The sequence below is a fragment of the Dermacentor andersoni genome, chromosome 9 (assembly GCF_023375885.2).
Source record: "Dermacentor andersoni chromosome 9, qqDerAnde1_hic_scaffold, whole genome shotgun sequence".
NCBI classification, from domain to species: domain Eukaryota; kingdom Metazoa; phylum Arthropoda; class Arachnida; order Ixodida; family Ixodidae; genus Dermacentor; species Dermacentor andersoni.
The window spans coordinates 115,540,321-115,561,081 of record NC_092822.1 but is presented as its reverse complement, the minus strand read 5'-3'; the positions used below and the strand labels follow the sequence as shown (position 1 = coordinate 115,561,081).

Genomic DNA, 20,761 nt, shown 5'->3' with positions numbered 1-20,761 from the left:
TGTACTTGCAGTAGAGGCAGTGATATGATTATTATTGCTATTATTGCTGCTGTTGTTGATGTGCAACATTTTGTACATATAATTTGTTGTCTTACGTGTGCCACGCAATTTGCATGCCTACTGCCTCAGACCTGTGATCCTACTGCTGCGATTATCAATCAATCAGTGAACGTTTATTCACGTCACAAAATACATGAAAAAGTGAGGAATAAAAGCCACCATTTAGGCAGCTTGGTGAGTTCTCACCCATGTAACATGAGCAGCAGTTGCAAAGAGTAACATAATGTGAATGTAACGCAGTGAACATAATGGCAAGTTGAGCTTATTGTTTGATCAGATACATCTCACAGTCATTGACGAACAAATTTAAGTAACCTGCGTTTTTACTCTGACAGCTTTAAAAAAATTCGCATGTGCAAGTTTATCTGCATTAATCAACAAAACACTTTGAATACTTGTTTGCCTGGTAGGTTTAGTGTTTACTTGCTAACATAGGATGAAACTAATTCACATCTTTGCAGCAGCTTGCTTCTCTGATGGCATGCTGTGCTCATGGCAGTGTTTTCTTCTTCCTCTTTTTTTTTTCTGGACAAGACAGGTCAGTAAGCAAATCAAGCATTGTCATCTTGCTGTGAAATTCTAGAAAAGATAAAGCAGTGGTATGCGCCCTAAAATTAGCTTTAAAACTGGCTTAATAAAAGTCCAGGTGACTGTGTACTTGTCAGTTTACTTCTGCTTTCAGATGTTGACTTCAGAGGGTGATAAGTAGCATGGGTAGAGGAATGGCCAGTGATATTGGTGCAATCGCTGTAGCAAAGGAATCCAACAGACATTGGAGCCGAGGAAAGCATAGTGGAAATTAAATGTTTTTTTTTTAAATATACATGTAAAAATAACCGGAAGAAGGAAAATGAAACCAGACGAAAATACTCATCGAAAGGCAGCAAGAAATTGTGAAGGATGTTCCACATCTGTCCCAATGGCTGGGAGTGGTGCTGGTTAATATACCAGCGCTAGGTCTACTACACATGCAGAACGCCCGAGAAAGTGGATCAAGGAAGAGCCACTGCCATAACTCAATTGCTGGAGCATTGCCTGTGTCATGGGGACGTTGTGCGTTTCTTTCCCACTGACAGCGAGCTGTCTTTAATTTACCTTCTCGTTATTTTTTCTACATTTTAATTTAACCCTTTGAGGGTCAATTTTTCTTGCCATATGCAACCGCCCAGGGTCGATGTTTTTATTGCAGATTCCGATTCTTCTTAGGGATTTATTTCGAAACAAATTTACCGCAATTTTTCTAGGGTGACCGTAAAGTGAGAAAAAAATATTTAGCATTGGTATATATGCACTCTTTAATCATAAATAACAACAATAAAAAAAGAAATAAACTTATCAGAATTAAACATTTTATGCATTTTTATGCACATAGTTCAAGGCTTTGAAAATCCGCACACGAGAATATTTCACAAGCCTCAAATGTTCCTGCTCTTACACTTATACGTACGTCCATAGCGTAATCGAACTGCGTAGGTGCGCACACTCAAGAAAACTGTTTGGCACACTGTGTGCCCATCAAAAAAAGCAACACGTGTGACAAACTTCCGCTAGTCTTCATCATATTTCCAACCAGCTAGGGCAATTAGTTTTCGCGAGTCTTAAAAAAAAGAAAAGAAACGGAAACGGATGCACGGCGGCATCCTTCCTATGCGCACCCCTGTGAGCACTAAACGGGCAAAAAACAAGAGGTCGCCCTTTGAGCGATTTGGAACGAGATAGCCATCAGTTTCGCAAGCGCAAAAAGCCGAAACCGCCAGCGAAACAAAATCCAAACGGCCGCCCGCCCGCCCACGCGCGTGCCATTGCACGAGCGGTAGTATATAGACGCGCAGGAGCAAACTAGCGCTAAAACAAACCATGCAATGAAAACCGCGAGAGAGAGGCGCGCGAAAAATAATCCCTGTATCCCCACATAGTGGCAGCACATGACAGAAAAGAAAAAGTTAGGAAATTGGCGCGCTTTTAAAACGTACAGATGGTGCCATAAATATACGACATCGACCACTTTCAGACTTGTTCGCGGTGCCGTATATTTACGTCATTGACCGTCAAAGGGTTAATAAAAAATACAGCTAAATTCGCCTTTGGTTTTGTGGCTTCATTTTCTATTGGCTTTCTTCGATTGTTACTACATTGAAACCCCGATATAATGAATCTGCATATAACAAAACATGGGGCCTAGTAACAGAGAAAAAATTGAATGTTTGTAGCTGATGTTAGAATGTAATGAGTGTCGTATTTTCCAGATTGTAAGTTGCACCTTAGTATAAGTTGCACCCCCATTTCTTTGTGAGTTTCGAAGAAAAAATTGGTATGCAAGTATATAAGATGCACCTTATTTCGATCAGCGTAATGAAATTATGCACACATCGCGAGATGCCAAACTTGTCCATTGCAGAGCCCTAAATTTCCATAAACAAAATTTTTATTAGCCACAAATTCTAGCAAAAAAAAAAGAAGAAATCTTCAGCCTGCACTCCTCTCACATGCAGTAAACCGACATTTACTGCACTTTACTTGACGGCATCAAAGGCCTTGTCCTCCGATGCACTGTCAGAAACTACAGCCACTTCGTCTGGCAGCACCGCTGGGTAACCGTTGTCAGCCTCTGAATAACTTTGTCAGCCTCCGAACATCGACTCTGCAGTATGGTGTGCTTGATACGAACCCGCAAACGGTCACAATGTGCCTGAGCCGGCCTGAGCACATGCATATAAAAAGCAAAATGGCGCCCCAATACCACAAGAACTGCAGCTTCTCATGCAGGGTACTGCTGATGAAGATAGCCAAATGATGCTTTTTGTAACGGTATTTCTCGCGCACCACAACGTAAGAGAAAAAACTTGCAGCACCCTTTAACTATTTGTTGTGCCAGTTGTGTGGGTTCAACTTTCTTATTTAAGAAAAGCTAAACTATAACAACAAACTATGGCATCACCTCCAATCATGGAGACACCTACATCACAGAGGCCATGCTGCCAGCCTTCCCTGCTGCCACCGTGTTGCCTATATGGTGAGCCCTAAAAGCTAACATCTCTACTAAAGGTCACTGCACTGTTAATACAAGGTTCGATTTCCTTCAATATGCTACTGTGCATGATTTATTGTACTCGAAATAATAAACAAGAAGAAATATCCCGCACATGCTGGTCACACCAGCAAGCGTGCTTTGATATACAGTCGCCGACCGTTTATTCGGACCTCACGGGGACTGCGGAAATGTCCGAATAAACAGGTGTCCAAAAAAGCAGATTAAGAAAAAAAAAAATGAAATCCTTTATTTCCACGCACTTATTCGGGCTCGGCAGTAAGCTTGAAGAAATCGTTAGTGCGCCGTTGCACGCTGTTTCGTTTACGCGCAATCAGATAAGCCTGAATCACGGAGAGGGTCGTACGGTCACTATAGGCGGCTGAAAGCACAGTCACTGCTTGTGCACGCTCCGCATGCGACGGCAGCGTAGCACATGGTGCGTCATCTTCCGACTCGAAGTCATCATCCGGCGGTGCAGCAGAAACCTGACGAATGATCTCGCCGTCGTCGAGTTCTGCGCATGTCAGTACAGCAGTGTCAGCACCTGTGAAACTGTCAAATGAGACGGTGTCCGGAATCGCAATGCAATCACTGCGCAGGTCTCGGCAGAACATTTTCCGCGTCAGTAGGGAGCGCATCGGAAGGCGACAAATCTTAGGCCTCCCGGCACCCGCTTGCCGGCATTCCCCAGCGCAGTCTGCGCGAGCACTGTCGGCGCCATTAGACACTTGACGCGATGTTTCCGTACGCCGTGTTGGATCACCGAAACCTCGACACAGCACACAAGGCAAACATCACCACGCCGTCACGCCGACACCAGTAGCACAAACAAAAAACATGGCCTACTCGCAGCGTCGTGCACGAAGAAACAAATCAGCTGCTGGATTGTCTTGACATGGCTTACTAAGCTGAGACCGGAACTGCTGTACGGCCACTCTATCGAACCAGGCAGAAACGATGATGATGAGCGGGGATTTCCAGTAGCGCCACTTTGTGGGGCAGCAAGGAGGCTCCGTTCAAAACAAAGATGGCTTTCAGCAAGTCGAACTATGCGCCGGTCAGAGTCGGTGCATGGTGCCCTTGATCGAGTTGGCTCAAGGAGTGTCCGAAAAATCAGACGAGAGGTTGCAAAGTGTCCGAACTTTCGGCAGTTGTTATACATTATGGTCTATGGGGAGAATGGCGGTGCCGCGAAGCTGACCGAATAATCGGGCATGTCCGAATTTTTGGAGTCTGGAAAATCGGTCGGTGACTGTATGCATATAAAAGTTGCACATTGTATAAGACGCACCGATAAAAAATTTTTTTGAAAGCCACAATTCATAGTACAGTGGAAAATATGCTATATACTTATACAGTCAACGCTTGTTACAACGGACTCTGATAATACAACAAAAAATGTCCGTTTAATCCAAAGTCTGTAATATCCAAAACGGCTCACTTCCAAAACTTGTCGCTATGTTTAACAACTTTATTGCAAAGAGTGAGTGATGAATGTCCAAAGTGTTTTTTAAAAAGCACAAAAAAGTCAGTTTCGCCCAAAATGCGAAGCATCGATTGTGATAGCAAATTAAGCAAGATAAGTGCGACAGCAGCAGTGAGCTAATTGACTTTCGCACTGTCTCTCGCTTTCAGCACGAACTAAACGTCGAAAGCACCGCGCATACAAAGCTACCAGCACTGGGCACACTCTGTCCACATCGTAGATCGCTTTCAAGATACGATGCCCGTGCCGTAAACAGCAGCCGCCGGAGTAGAACCCCCCTCTCTTGCCTCTACCTCCCCCCCCCCATGCCTCACGCGCGATAGGAGACTGTGCGTTTCTGCCATGCCTTCCTCCCTCGCACGCGCAATATTGAGCCGCAATTGTCAGCTGACCCTCGCAAGTCAGTTGTCAGCCCATGTCGATGTGGCAAAACTATGTTTTATATTGCAGATTTTGCAAATAAATTTATGCTAATTTCATCCGATAGTCCATTGTAGCGCGGTCCGTTAAAAGCGAACTTCGTTGCTTTAATAAAATAGGCAGAACAAACTAAGGCTAAAATATGGTCCGTTATATCTGAAAGTCTGTTGTGTGTGGGCCCGTTGTAACGACCGTAGGCTGTGATTGATATCGGATGTAATGAGGGTATCCTTGTGTCAGATGGCACTTTCTTATAAAGTATAGGTTCTACTGTAGCAATAAATTGAGAAACCTTGGGTTTCCTGATCCTTCTTGCTCCTGTGCCACAGAAGGGGGCTGAATGCAAGACAGATGAAGATTCAGTGCTTTGTGAGTAGCTGCGTCTGGCTTGTCTGATTGGCGGTTGCTGGTTGTTGCAGGTGTTTTCTTGCGGTTCATCGCGCTACGGCCAGCTGGGCCTGGGCGACCTGCAGAGAACCTGGGTGCCACATCTGGTCGACACCCTCGCTGGCAAAGAAGTAATCAAGGTGGCCGCGGGACTCTACCATTCGCTGGCAGTCACCAAGGATGGCAGGTAGGGTATCACCGTCATCTAAACCTTGGCACACTCGCTCAAATTTGAAGGGGCACACTGAATTAGTTTAAACTCATGCCACGCAGGAAAGTCGTCAAGGAGATATGAAAACTGGGCTAGTTGGTACATGTTTTACACGTTGCAAAGAGTGTGCCAACTACAAGACACTGAGAAAGAGGAACATACAGGACGAGTGCTTACTAACAACTGAAAGTGTATTTGAAAAAAAAAAAAAAATTCATTATAAGAGCAATAGTAAACATACGCACATCTGCACACAAGCTGTAAACAGCCACTTGCACCACCTTGCAAAAAAAAAAAAAAAGATAGAGGCAGATACTAATGCGACAGATTATGCACTGTTTTGTCAACAACATGGTTATTTGTGTGGAAATCCAATTTCCTTGGCCCTTCATGATAAATAAATTGAATTTTTGAACAGAGAATCATTTTGTTGATCAAACTGCATTATCTGTATTACTGCATTAAAGTGCATTACCGCAACCGGAAGGGGAACTGAAACCGAAGGCAAAGAAGAGAAAACTGATTAGTGTCCCTGAACTTTGGCCAGGCCGAACCACTGGAAATGTGATTGCGGCAACCGTGAAAAACAGTAACATCCTCTCTACACACATATTGGAGGTTGCAGACGACGTGTGCGCACCGGTGGCTCGAAACACAATTTCAAATGGCTTTCGGCTGCTCCATAGAGATTGCAGCGCCTGTCAACAACCATTGGTATCGAAAGTGCAGGAAATATGAAACGTAAGATCCGTGCTGTACATGTACGCCAAAAACCTTCAAAGGTAAATACTCGAAAAAAGTGTATATTCCTCATCTAAATGCTCAAACTACATCGAGAATAGGCATATTCAAGGAAAACAAGAAATATTTCACTGGGACTTTTCCAGCAATAGCACCAGGCAGTATACTGGAAGCAAGCTTCACCTCAGGCCACCTATGGCTCTGTGTGGAACTTGTACAGACAGTTCTCATCGTGTGTGAACCACAGGTGTACCACACTGAGTTGGCTTTACGTTTCCTATGTGATGCCACTGCAACCGGGGATCTTGCATGGGTTCGTCTCCTCTGAATGTGCTTTCGAAAATATGCAAGTCAATTGCCAAGATTCTTCCTCATCCTGTGTTCCTTCTCTCGTCAGACTAATGGTGCTTGCTGCCTGCGATTTAGTGTTGACTGAAGACATTTATCCAGAAACTCTGTACTCAACAGTGAAGCTTAGCATGATAATTTTTTTTGAGTGTGTTGCCCAACAGGCAACACTCGTCTGCGAAAACTTTACTTTAGGAGTTCTATCAGCATACTTGAGAATGGAGAAATTGTTTTGCTCGGCAACCACCAAAGCAAATTTGATGAGGTTTGTTGCATTTAAAATAAAAAGTTAATATCTACTGACCGTAGGGAGTTGATTTTGTCTTTAGGGTATCCATTCTATTGTTAAAAACATTGTCTATAGTTGCAAAACTTGAGCAAATGGAAGCATCAAGATTGCAACTTTGTAACTCTGGAATAAAAAACACCAAGCCATTCTGTAAAGTGAGCATATTGAGACATACAAAGCAAACAAAATTGATAAACGTACACCAACCTGAAATACATACCACTAATTTGTGAGTAGAACTTTTGCAAAATCTTTGTAAGCATTGTAACAATTTAGCAAAAATCTGTAAACTGCTACATTGTATCTGGCCACTCCAGATGCACTAGCAGTTGCGGCTTACAGAACTGCGATATCTGTTTTTGGTAGGCAGTTATGTATTTGTAAATGTTGTGCTTCAGTTTACTTTTCAGAAATATTTGGAAATAATTCGAGGCCCCAGATGAAAACTTTGCTTGCTAAAGTTGGTACAATCCAGCCATCTCTCTTAAATGTAACAGTCTTCGTTGAAATAAGTTCAGCGGTTGTATAATGAGAACATTTCGGTATTTTACAGACATTTGAATAGGGCAATCATAGTTGTCCTCAAGCTAAAGCTTGCCCCTCCATCTTTAAATCCGCTCTCTTAAACAATGTTTAGCAGACAATGTTCCAGCATTTCTTGGTAGCAGGCGCCTGTCTTTTTACATGTGGCTACAACATTCCAGATGCACCAAAACTGAAGCATTGCATCAGTATAACATTCGCGGCAACATAAGTATGATAATGCATATGATGTTTAATCTGACAAAACTGACAAACACAAATCTCCTTGTCGAAACGTTGGCTCAGTGATATCTCTTGTTTGAGCACTGTCAATCACTTTGAGCTTCCATCTTCCTGGGGAGCTTTACCTTGTTTGAACACGTACATGGGGAATAGCACAAAACATACCAAACATTTCATGTTCGAGTTATTGTGTTTCACTTGCTCAGAACTGTGCTATCACTGAAATGTTCTCCATCCCCAAAAGTAAGCATCTGTGGATGAATCACGCAAGTGTCATTTGCACTGGTGAATGTGGAAAGAAAAGGGTGCCTTCCTGTTCGTGTTCTTGTTGTCGCTTTTTATTTTGGCGTAAGGGTGCATCGCATCCTAACGTGCATGCTCATTTTACTTTCTTTTACGAATGACTCAGCCTGTTCACCTGGGGCTGGGGAGTACATGGCCAGCTCGGCCACGGCGGCTGTGCTGACGAGAGGCAGCCTCTAGAAGTGGCCAGCCTGGTCGACCACAAGGTCGTCGATGCCTACGGAGGCTGCGGTCACTCGGTCGCCTTGACCTCCGAGGTGGGTCAGTCCATCCTAAACGGCGCTGTATGGGGTGCTGTTTTCCAGTTTTGTTGTTCTCTTGTGTGTAAATGGATCGTTGCCAATCAGCAGTAATGTTTGTTTGCCCATTTGTTTGCTGCTGTATTGCAGCGCTGTTGCTTCTCTCTAGAATAATGCTGCCGAGGACATTTTGGTTATTGCATAAACAAACCAGTGTGGCATGACGGGATGGACGTGGGAAAAAAATTACTCTGTACCTGAACAGCCACTGAATCCTATGAATTAAAGGGTTCACCGTTTGGCCCCCTTGTCGGAGAAATTGTCCGTCCCATTTGTCTTTTCATGGGAGTCGGCATTTGTCCGAAAAAGAGAATGGGACAAGTGACAAACCTTGCTGCACCCTGCATTGTCTAATCTCGTCTTTTCGCTCTGTTCCCAAGTATTCTCGTAGATGTGTACTGACAAGCCCCCTCTACTGCACTTACTGCTCATTGCGTTCACTGGTTGGCCTAGTCCTTATTTCCTTTCTTCATGCTCACTGTCGTGGCACACTGACTGAAAATGAACCTACTGAAGTTTTTTTCGCACGACCAGTACATGGGTGCAGAGGGAGAATGTGACACGCACACAGCGCTGTCTGTCTGCCTTGTTCTTCCTTTGCATCCACGTGCTGGTTGCGCTGGACCGTAAAGCCTGCACGATGACATACCAACAAGCCTAAATCTTCATGCTGATCAACTGAAGTTTGCCCAACTTTTTCCTACCTTTTGTTTCGTGTCGTGTTAGCTTGAAGACACATCTCGTGGACTGAATCTTCACGAACTTGCAGCCACCTGTGCACAATGTGTCTGTGTTTTCCTGTCCTTGTGCAGGGTGTGGTGTTCACTTTTGGGTGCAACCTGTTTGGCCAACTGGGCCTGGGCCGGTCGCCCAAGAAGAGTAGCCCCCAGCGAGTCGACCTGGGCGAGCCCGTGCGCCTGCTCTGCTCGGGCTTCTTCCAAGTGGTACGTGAGGCAGCACACGCTACTGTAAAACTCTGTAATTTCACAGCCCCACTAGTTCGGGAGTCGGGGACCCCGGGCATCTTCACAGCTGCTAATTTTCCCTATGTGCCTTATGGCTTGCTTGGGCCACAAGACTCCTTTGTTTTTTTGAAGACAAGGTCTTCTTTGGCGAGTTACCACCACTTTCCCATTTTGAGTAGTATTTTCCAGTCTATAAGCCACACCTTTGTATGTGTTGAACCCCCCCCCCTCAAGAGGGCGAGTTTTTGAAAAAAATAAAAAATGTATGTAAGACACACCTGTTCATTTGGTAAGTGATTTTTAAAAAATACAGCGATGTTTCACTTCGTGAACACGGGTCACACACAAATGTATCGGTGCCATTCCTATAATGATATGGGCACTCCAGGCGCATCTCTGCTGTTGTGGTACTTGCAATTTTCCTTGTAAAGTCCAAGGGCAATAACATCATCCTTGCGCGCCGTATACTGTATGTGTAAGTGAAAGCGTGCGACGGTGAGCTGAATTGCACATGAGGGAGGAAAGTGGGAAGGCAGCTTGGGAGGGAGGTGGGGTGGCATGCATTCTAATAGCAACTGAGTAGTTAGCACAGTGGCACGCGCCGTATCTTGAAAGCGATCTGCTGATGCGACGACTTCGGAGTCAGTTGACTCGCGGTTGGCCTGTTGCCGCTTGCGTTGCTGCTTCGTCCTTTTCACACGGCGCTCGGAAACACGATCACAAGAAAAACCCGGTACCTTCTCAACCCAAATTTGCCCGGAAGACATTGTCTTTGATCAATTTCAACTAGAGATTGAATCACCTTCCAACTTCCTTTTTTTAAAATAATTTCTCTCTTTTTTAAACAGTGCAGTCTAATGTCACAGGTGTTTTTCACGCATGACTTCAAAGGCGTCAGTTGTTGTCCAAGGGGTGCATCAGCCTGCCTGCGCAATACCAATTGGTGTGGCTGCGTGCACAAACTTGTCTTTTTTTTTTACACAGAATCTCGTTTCTGGCGTACCGTCAGCTTGTGCCGCTGAGTAAATTGAATGTGTCACGTTTCAGGCACTACACACAGCACAACTAGCCGGTGAAATAAAATTTTTGGTTTTCAGCATAGTGTCCATATTTCTTCCTCAAAGTTTTCGTGTGCCCCTGAATTTTGCAGTATTTTCCAGCCATGTAATTCACGTAAATTAGGAGTGTGCAAGGATAAAGGGCTTTACAGTAAAATGTCCAGCATAACATGACAAAGTAACCAAATAACTAAGGAACAAGAACTTCACTGTTCAGTGAAATTCTTGACGTTTGTTGCAATAATTGGTGCAGGATTGTCAGGAAGAGTACTGGCACAGAGGCTTGCAGGGTATTGCAACAGCGACAAGGCAGACGGGATGAAGGATGCCAACAACTGCTTTTAATTAGCCTGCAAGTGGACTACATATATGGCGGATACGAAGTGTTGTTGTAATCATGCAATGCTGACATTTGTGACTGCTGCTCCTTGCGTTGTACATTGTAGCTGGTATTGGCACTCAACCTCGTTCATCCTTTTTACTGCTGTGTTGTTCATTTTTGCACCAGTGTTCTTTTTTGCAATCATGCTTTCTTGTTCTTTTGTCCCTGTATTAAGCTTACCGTATGTGTTAATTTATTGACTTACATTATATTACTGTGTATCAGCAGACTCAAATCATAAGGTGACCTGTAGAAATATATTTGTCCCGTACTTTTATGTTGTTCTCTACCCACTGCTATCATGTATAGACTGCTTTCACTCTGATCTTGTGGGCGCTGCCATGTTTCATCACGTGGTTATGTGTCCATTCCTTGCCTCAGCTGCCTCCATGTTTACCATAGATGCGCATGATGCCAGTGCAGCTCATAAAAGATCTGTTTCGGCAGATATCATAGATGGTGACTGAGTGGACAACAAGAAGCTTTGGACACGTAAGCGTGTTCGGAGCTCATTAAGCCTTGGTCAAACAACGTGAGTAGTGTATGCGGGGCTTGTATTAAAAGCAGGGCCAGAAATGTATTTCAAGCTGTCCAAATATTCCACTCATGAATTAAAGGAGGATCAGTGTATTTTTTTTTTCATTCTTTATTTTTGCCTGGGAGTGGCAGAGTTCTTTGGAGTGTTTTGTCTTAGGTGGCAGCGGTAAGGTTTGCCCCACCTCTCTTCTCAATGCCTCAACCGTATACCCACACTCCAGCAAGGTGACAGAGTCGCTCCTTCTTAAGTAAAATTATTTTATTCATTCATTTCTATGTACTACTTTATAGCCTTGCTACTGTTGGTTTTACTTGTTAACTCTCGTTATTGTCTCATGCAAGATAACCTGATGAAGTCTTGGGCTATGTGACCTACTTTTCTATCCCAAATACCTGTAATCATACTGAAACCCATGATAAATTCTGGTTGTGGTTGGTTGGTTGGTCTTTGCTGTCCCAATGAATGCGTGCCAGTTGCAGCTAGCACCTGTGTGTTTGCATTTGCCTTCTTCTCCATGCCAGTCTCTTGTCGATTTGTTTCCAAGGTGAACGTGTACTAGCCTGCTTAGAGGGCAGTTTGTTTCACTCAAGGAATGCCGTCTGTGCAGCTGGCACTGCTGTCGTCGGGGCGTCTGCTGACGTGGGGAGCCAACCCGCAGAGCCTGCGGCTGCAGGCGCAGTCGTCGCGTCGCTCGCGCCTCCAGGCAGTGGTCGCACAGAACGAGCTGCTCTCCTCGCTCGCAGGGGGACCCCACGGGGGCAACCTGCGGCATCCGGCCTCGGCAGCTGCCGCTGGAGCCCTCCCTACTGCCGGCGCCAGCCCCAGCCCCATGGCGCAGGTATGCCTACAACTGCCAAACTTGAACTTTGAATTTCATTTTCCATCTGCACAGCGTACTGATGACGGTAGAGGCCACATGCAAAAAGCCACTAGTTTTGCTTGGCTAGGTCTGTGTACCTTACCAGTTGTCAACATGTATCGAAAATGCATTGTCACATTGTCGTTATGCTGAAGAATCGAACTTCCAAATATGCTAGGGAAGGATTTAACTATACTCCGTTCCATACATAGCAGTCAACGCTGTGGAGGCTAGAGAGACTTCTTGCAGTGGCCTCGTTCACACTTGGACATACAGTAAAAGCTCGTTGATTCGAACTGCAAGGGGAAGCCGCTTCAGTTCGAATTAATGAAAGTTCATACTAACGAAAGTGAAGGAGAACAACAGTACACTGCGATTTGGAAGCAGGAGGGCATGTCAGAAATTTAATGCTTGAAAAAGTCCGTGATCGTAGTCTGCCTTTTTTCCTTGAAGGCGACAGCTAGCACTTTTTGCTCTAACAAGCGAATGTGGTGGAAGGCCTCCTCTTCGCCTTCTTCAAAACTGAAGAAGAGACAGGCAGCATTCAATCCAGCCATGACCTCCACAGCGGAGCGCCACACTGGCACTTCGTCTTCCTTCTCCGCTTCGTCACTGACAGCGGTGATAGCGTGTGCCGCGGGCACACGCCATCTTCAAGTCGCAGCTCTGGGTCCGATTGTGCCACACCAGCGATGTCCACCGAAACGAACGTTAGCCGAGACTTAACACCATCACAAAGAATCGCGACAGCCGGTACCTCCTAAGTTGAAAACAGACGTGCACAACGGATGAAGACTGCTGAGACAAAGACGCTGAACACGTGAAGGTGGTGAAGGCCCCAATTCGTCGGTTCTTGATTGCAAGCGCAGCTGCGACGCGCTTGATTCGTTGTGTTTTGGTGCTTGCCGCGCCATCTGCAGCACAAGATTTGCAAAGCCTCTGAGATTTGCGACGGGCAAGAAGTCTCGGAGGTCACATAGAATGGAGAGGAAGAAGCCGCCTCTGCCTTCTGGCCGACCCCGCACCAGTTAGATTTTTCCCGATTTTGCCTTCTCTCGCCGTTCTCTCCGTTCCAGAGGCGACGCAGCCTTGTGTGTAGGCAGTAGGCGCGTTCCTATGGCCGTGTGCCAGGCGCCAAGCCGCTGGCACGGTAGCGCGTAGTTCGAATTACACATGGCGGAACCTTCTCGCGTTCGAATTAACAGGTTTTTTTATACATAGACTTCTGTGAAGCTTGGCTGGACCAAATTGTACAGTTCGAATTATCCATAAATTCGAATTATTGCAGTTCAAATTAACGAGCTTTCACTGTAGTTCGACGTTTTTTGACCGCATTCTGCGCAACTGTTTTTTATATAGGCTCATTATTAAATGAAACAAGTTTTAATCCTTAGAAACAAACACACTCTGGTATACGGCTGCTAATGCGTTGTTTTAGATCATTTTTATTTTTGTTCTTCTTTTCGGGCTTTTTGTTTACAACCCATCACGAGGAGTGTCACATGCATGCTCGCGTGAACGAACGCTGTTGGTGTGCAGTGAAGCATAGACTAACCGCGCAGAGCGATAACTTTTCTTGGCCGAATTTCTTTCATAGCTTCCACAGCGGTGACTGTTATGTGTGAAATGGAGTATAGGGATGTGCAAAAACTTGAATATTTGATTTCAAATCGAATAGTGAATGTTCGGATAATTCAATTCACGAATCAAATATATAATATTCGATTTCTCGAATATTAAATTTTTCAAATATTCGTACCTCCGATGTACGACGCGGCCTCAGTGCCTTGATGTGTGCACCCATGGTGCGCAGCCTTTGTCAGTACATGGTTCGACCAGGTCGACAGAGCAAACAACAAATGCAGCGCATGTGGAAATCACGGAAGCATGTGTGAAGATTTAGCCACCGGTAGGCAGGCTGATCACATCGAATAAGTGAGTCCAGAGTTAACGCACGCAGATTCGTGCAGTTTGTACCTTTCTGCCCACATGCAAACACACAGGCAAACTTGGCTTGCGTGTTTGCAGTAGTTGGTGGCTGGTCTACTGTGGACCAGAACGCCCCTTCAATGGCCGTCAATCTAATCTGTACACGTGATCTTGCAACCAATGACTGAGGTGCCACCTGTAAGAACATATTAGCGACAAGCGTCCTGCAACGATTTGCGGCCCGTTATAAAATCGCCTGGCGGCAAATTTTCGTTGCGGTCATAACATGGACCACATTGTCTAACCTTTTAGGCCTAATTGGAGCTGCGTTGTCGGGTGTCGGTGCCTAAGTTGTGATTACTGAATCGGCGCAGATCTATTCACAGCAGTCGCATGACTCTCAGTATTGCCTTCTTTACTAGATGCCTGCTGCATGAGCAAAAAACCAGCTGCCTAACTCTTTCCTTTTCTCGTCTTCACTAGCGTCGGTCTTGAGCACCACATGTGGCTGGCGGAACCGCTGGGAACTACCTTGCATGGCTTCCAAAATCCTTGTCACGCGTGCACCCCGATCTCGAAGGCCATTAACCTCACTCATAGCTCAGCATATATTTGCAGGCTTTACAGGCAACAGTTATTCTAGAGCCATGCAACCAACCCAGCCTTTAAAAAGCACACCTAAAGGATTGCGCCGACCGATGTTTCACCGTTTTACTGACCACATAAACAACATGCGCTGGGTCACCAGTCGTCGGCACCACCCGCGGTGATAGCGTCGGTTGTAAGTGCCACCTCACGATGCTAGTTCACAACTGAGGGCAGGCCCGTTGTGCTGGGTTGCTCGAGCCATTCCGTAGGCATCTAGTAAAGGAGGCAATGCCCTCAGATAGCTGACAAACAGCCTCACGAATGAAAGTGAATGCACGATAGGACTGTTTCGTGTTTATGGCTGCCATCATTACAAAATACTGCACGGTGGCCCCTCGTTCTGAACGCCATATTCATAGGTGTACAACGGCCTCTTTTTGTAGCTTTGCTCGAAAGTATCATGTGACAGTGCTCTGACCCCAGTTTGCAGACGCACTCACCAAAACAGCGGAATATGGAGCGAAAAAAAAAGAGAGAAGGGGATGGACGTCGCGCAAACTTGCCGTGGACCCCTGATTTGAGAACTCATTACAGTCGACGCTTGCAGTGCTGATGACCATGCAGAGCGGTGCCGAGGGCCGTGATGCACATTCCCCGCTTTTGTCTGTCGTGCAGGTTGGCTTTAACGAGCTGACAATACCCACGAAAACCACCTGCCATAAAGATGGAAGAACCCTCCTGTTTTATGAAAGAAAACCCGAAAGCAATACTCTCTAAGCATGCCATTTAGTGCAGTATGGCACACTATTAACCCTTTCGCTGTCACAGACGTACCGGTACGTCTTCGCGCTTCCCCCCCAGTGTCACTGACTACCAGTACGTTCTCTATCGTGCGTTCAAAATTTCGTGCCTGAGCGCAAAGCTGGTGCTCCTGGACTGGCCATGCCATCTGTTGACTCTTTCTACAAGTTCATATTTTCGCCCCGACCTGTGTTGGTACATGTATTGAAGAATACGGTGCGACTGGCCACTCGCCCCTCTCTCTTTGCCGAGTGGCGCGGTGGCTCGGCGTTCACTGGATCATGCGTCAGGCGCGTGTTGTTATGGGTTCAAGGGTTGTTCTGCCATCTCCGCTGGTTTGAAGGTTTTTATTTTTCTTCTGTTGGTGTGTCTGCTACGGCACATCAAGTTCAGGGGCACGTGCCGTTGCCTCTCCGAAAAGAGTGACTCGATTGCTGCTTTCGCTCTCTCGCCGCACCTTCGCTTCCGACTTGCAGCAGTAAACGTAATTCCCTTCGAACTTTGTTTTAACCTTTTTCCATTTCCCTCTGTCTTCTTGATCACACGTCCCATTTCTCTTCATTGTACGGGCGACTGAAAGCGCATCCTCCCTGCACGCGGTTACTTTCGGACGGCTGAGCGGGCGGGACCTTCATCTGCTCATTGGAGCAGTGGCTCTTCAGATTCAGAATACAAGCCGAGCTCGGATTCGGATTCGGACAGCGTCTCATGCGAGGAAGAGGTGAATTTCGCATCGTCAGATTCGGATGTTGAACTAACTAACTGAATGAATAAATAAATATAGTCAGGCTGATGATGACGATGATGTTTACTAACAACAGCTGCAGAACACTGAAATGTGCATATTGCATTGACTATGTTATTTGTATACCAATCATAATAAAAAATAAATTGCTATGTTCATTTCCTGCTATGCTCGTTCCCTGAAACCAAGCCGACACTGGGGGTGCGTCACGGCCAGAAAGGTCCGACAGCGAAAGGGTTAAAAAGAAAACCCCATTGATATTTAGGACAGCTTTGCTACTTCTTCAACTTTCAAGGGAAGAAAGCACTTAATTTTCTTTTGCAGACATTCTATCGATAAAGGAATATATTTCAGACCTTATATAAATGGACTTGTCATCAGCACTGGCGTACTAATTTGGTGTTTCCTTTAGTAAGAGTAGAGCATACTATGCATATCGATTCATAGGTGCCTAAGTTACTGATAGCTAGCAAGATTCTAGTAATCTGATCAGCCTCCTAATGAAATGCAGCATTGTGTTTGTTGCACACAATTTGGAGGCATAAAAGGTTGTGTTAAATTTTTTGATATTTGATATTCAGTTCGATATCTGGCTTTTTTTCTTCTTGATTTGATTTGATATTCTGTTTGAAATCTACTATTCTGTATTCACACACCCCTAGATTTAACACCTTAATTTGGTGAACTCATGCTCAACCATTGCCTCCTTAACGAGATGCCTGTGGAATGGCTTGTGGTCCCAGCGCAATGAGCCTACCCTCAGTTTTGAACAAGCTTCGCAAGGTGGAATTCGCAGCCGGCACAATCATTACAGGCAGCGGGGCGGTGCCAACCACTGATGACCCAATGCACGATGGGTATGTGGTCAGTACCATGGTGGTACCACGGTTGGCACAATCGTGTGGCTGTGCTTTTTAAATGTTGGTTGTCTGGCTCTATAATAGCTGTTGTCTGTAATGCTTGAACACATACACTGAGTAATCATCGAGATTAATGGGCTTTGAGATTGGCCTGCATGTGCAATGAAGGTTTCAGAAGCCACGCGAGTTTGTGCCCAGTGGTTCTGCCAGCCACATGTGGTGCTCACGACCGGCACTAGTGGAGAGGAGAAAAGAGAAAGGGTGGGGAAGCTGGTTTTCTGCTCATGTGGCAGGATCTAGTAAAGGAAGAAATGGCCCAGCAAAGCAAAGAACATGCAAAGCACTACGAAAACAGATAGCACAGTCGTCGATTGTTGAAAATCTCATATACAGGTCAAGCGTGTCGGCTATTTGAACGTCTCGTTGTAAATTCCTGTGTAATTGCTGGCGCTCGCTTGTATTCTGGAGTGTACAACACTATTTGTGTTCTTATTCACAAAGTTATGATTACACAAGGTTTGGCGACAACATATGGAATAGGCAACGGCATTTGAGGTAGTTCCAATACAGGAAAGCCCATCTCGCTCTGTGCATTAACTTTTAACATTTGTTAGTCTGCAAGAAATGGTTACCAGAAAAAGACAAAATGGTACGGATGTCAGTATATAAATGCGACACAAACACACACACACTCACGCACGCACGCGCACATGCACGCATGCACATGTGTAAACACATACAGCCATAAATAGAAGAGTATGGACCACAGGCTCGTCAAAAACACTTAATTTATTCATAATTGATATACACAAACTGAAATTGATGAGTCCACTGAGAAGTTTGTAATGCCAAGTATTGACTGCAGTCCTCACAATTTCAGGTTGCATTCGTAGGCTGAGAAGAAAATTGGCATTATTGTGAAATCCATTTTTGCCACTTTTGAAATCCACTTTTGCCCACGGGTGTATATAATATACGTTACTACTGGCAGAATATTCATACAGTGTATATGTGTTCACGCAATGTGTAGGTTCAGTAACATTATTTTTGCACTGCAGTAAACACTGGTAAAAATTCATAACAGATAAACAATGCAGGTTATGTGAAAGTTAGAATAATATAAGAATACAGAACAAATTAAATACTTTTGGCTCTAAGCAAACTTCAATAAAAATACATAACTAAATACGAGAGTACAATTGCACTTTTTGCTTGCGTAATGGGAAAATGACTACCACAGTTTATCGCGACCTTTGTTCCCACACATGGTGAGTCATAGATTGCGAGTTGTGGTCTAGTCTGTTCACTATGCTTAGGCTTATCAGCCCGAAAAATGGTGTACGGCAATAATAATCATGACAAAATGAGGACACATCATAGTATAAAAATAGCCTGCAGTTTCAGATGTATAGTTCAAAACTTTTTCTGGTTGTATACGTTGGCTTTGGATACTATATGATAGCACCTTCAAACACTTGGTAAGTGTGAGTGTTGTCCACTGCGTGCGTAGCTACAGGTGACCTACAGTAACACCACTTCAGCCTTCCTGTTTTAATGCACAGCAGCAGCAGTAAAATACTCTGTCAAGGCGATATGTGGCTATTACAAAATAACGGTTATAATGAAGTTGTAGCACGTCTTCAGCTTCATTATAACAAGGTCTAACTTTACTTGTGTGCAAGAAACAAAGTTAGAGTGATCTTTTTATCTGTGTACCATAGTTACCCAGGTAAAGACAGGGGCAACTGAAGATCACCGAATGAAACATCCTCCTTACAGTGGACATAGTTGGATGACAGTGAAACAATGCATAACTTTTGCCTGAAATTATACAAATGAAAGTGAAAAAAAAATTGCAGTTCTGCTCGAAAAGTGAAGCACCGATTGCGATAGCAAATTAGTAGATAGCTGTACGAAGTAAAGCTAAATTGACAATTATAGAGTCTGTAAGCGTGACTAAATGAGGATGTAGAAAGAAACAGACACACATAGACAACGCTGTCTTTCTGTGTCTGCTTCTTTCTACAACCTTGTTCAGTCGTGCTTACACATTCTATCATGGATTCAAATCAACTAGCCTGTCAACATGTTTTAACTAAATTAACCAGCATGGTGTCACGTGCGCACAGGTAAACATGAACACATCTCGCTCGATGAGCACGGAAACTGTCTGTGAGAATACTGGAGTTAGGAATTGTGGCAGCAGCCATGAGCCAATTGACCTCTGTGCATCTGTCTTTTCAACGCGAACGAAACATCGAAAGCACAGTTCAAACGTAGCTACATATCGGCACTGTGCGTCCTCTGAAAACATCACAGATCGCTTTGAAGATGGTGCCCACATGGGCACACACTTTGGTCATGTCACAGACCGCTTTCAAGACACACGAGTGCCGGCAGCGTGTCCCAGCGGCATCCGTCAAAGGCCTCTACTACGGCGTTCACGATTCGCGTGGCCAACGCCGTAGTAGATGCCACGGTTGTGTCCACTCTGCACGAAGCGGCGGGCGAGGAGGACATCGAGGCACCGTAGCAGCCGCCGGGGAAGAACGCCTCTCCTCCCTCGCCTCACCCGCCTGCCTCGCGCGCCACAGGAGAGGGCATACATCTGGACGGCGTTCCTCGCTCATGCATGCGAGATTGAACTGCATTCGCTGGCTCACCCTCACACGCTTCCACTCATACGGAACCTCAAAGCAATGCAGAAATGTGCCTGGAGTGTCCATATAATTGCTATCGCAATAAAAGAGTACGAGTAACAGAGCATTAGCACACACCAATTGCTGAATTTTGTGAGAAAGGCCAGCTAAATCAAGATGACAATGAAAAAAAAAAAAAAATAAGGGATGAAGGGGTGTAACACAAACATTGTCGTTTACTTTGATTCATGTGCATGTTAAAGAACCCTAGATGAGCAAAGATGAATTTCGGGCTCTCCACTGCAGAATCTCTCATGGCCCACTGTGCAGTTTCTATAAGTTCGCGTGCATCAATAAAGCACTGAATCAGCTGTAAAGACTGTCCAGAATTAATCTGATGCTGTGTTCTTTGTGTCATGGCCAGAACAGAGGAGCTTTGAGGCCAGCATGTGAACCCTTAAGTGAGAGACGTGTGAAGATAAAGTCATTTATGTGGGCTTTACAGCCCTTCGATCATAGTAGCTGCACTGAAATCACATACAAATTTCAATTAGATTCGCAAAAGGAAAAATTATAATCTTTCCTACACAAACCACGGCAGCATCAATTTTACTTTCATGGAACTCTATATACCTGGTGGATTTCTGCACAACTGATTTGCCATGTTCAGTTAGACTCGGCTTTTTTACGAATAATGCCGGCATGCATTCCCCGAGGCCGCCGTGTGCACTATGATACTGTGTGCAGCTTTTGGCATGCATTCGTGTTAAGCATGCGGGAGTGGTCACACTGTGCTCTTCACTGTGGCCAGGCCCTGCTCCATGGCCACCAGCGCCACCTGTCGCCCACCGAGGTTGACCTGTCGGCAGTCCGGGGCCCCCTGGTGGGCATGGCCTGCGGCTCCAACCACGCGCTCTTGCTCACCCGTGACGGGGAAATCTTTGCCTGGGGCCGCAACACCGAGGGGCAGCTCGGACTGGGAAATCGCAAGGACCAGGTGGGTGCTTTGCTGTCTTGTTTGGTGGCCAATGCAACATTGGACTTCTGCCAAATCTGG

General features: G+C 45.3%; 1 protein-coding gene across 1 annotated transcript in view; it reads left to right on the top strand.

Moving 5' to 3' along the window:
• Window positions 1-20,761, top strand: part of LOC126529620 (uncharacterized) — a 190,136-nt gene that overhangs the window by 120,897 nt on the left and 48,478 nt on the right. The window contains exons 20-24 of the mRNA XM_050177139.2: window positions 5,417-5,571; window positions 8,148-8,298; window positions 9,153-9,284; window positions 11,891-12,121; window positions 20,516-20,701. Coding sequence (XP_050033096.1) covers window positions 5,417-5,571; window positions 8,148-8,298; window positions 9,153-9,284; window positions 11,891-12,121; window positions 20,516-20,701 — 855 coding nt within the window. The remainder of the gene's footprint in view (window positions 1-5,416; window positions 5,572-8,147; window positions 8,299-9,152; window positions 9,285-11,890; window positions 12,122-20,515; window positions 20,702-20,761) is intronic.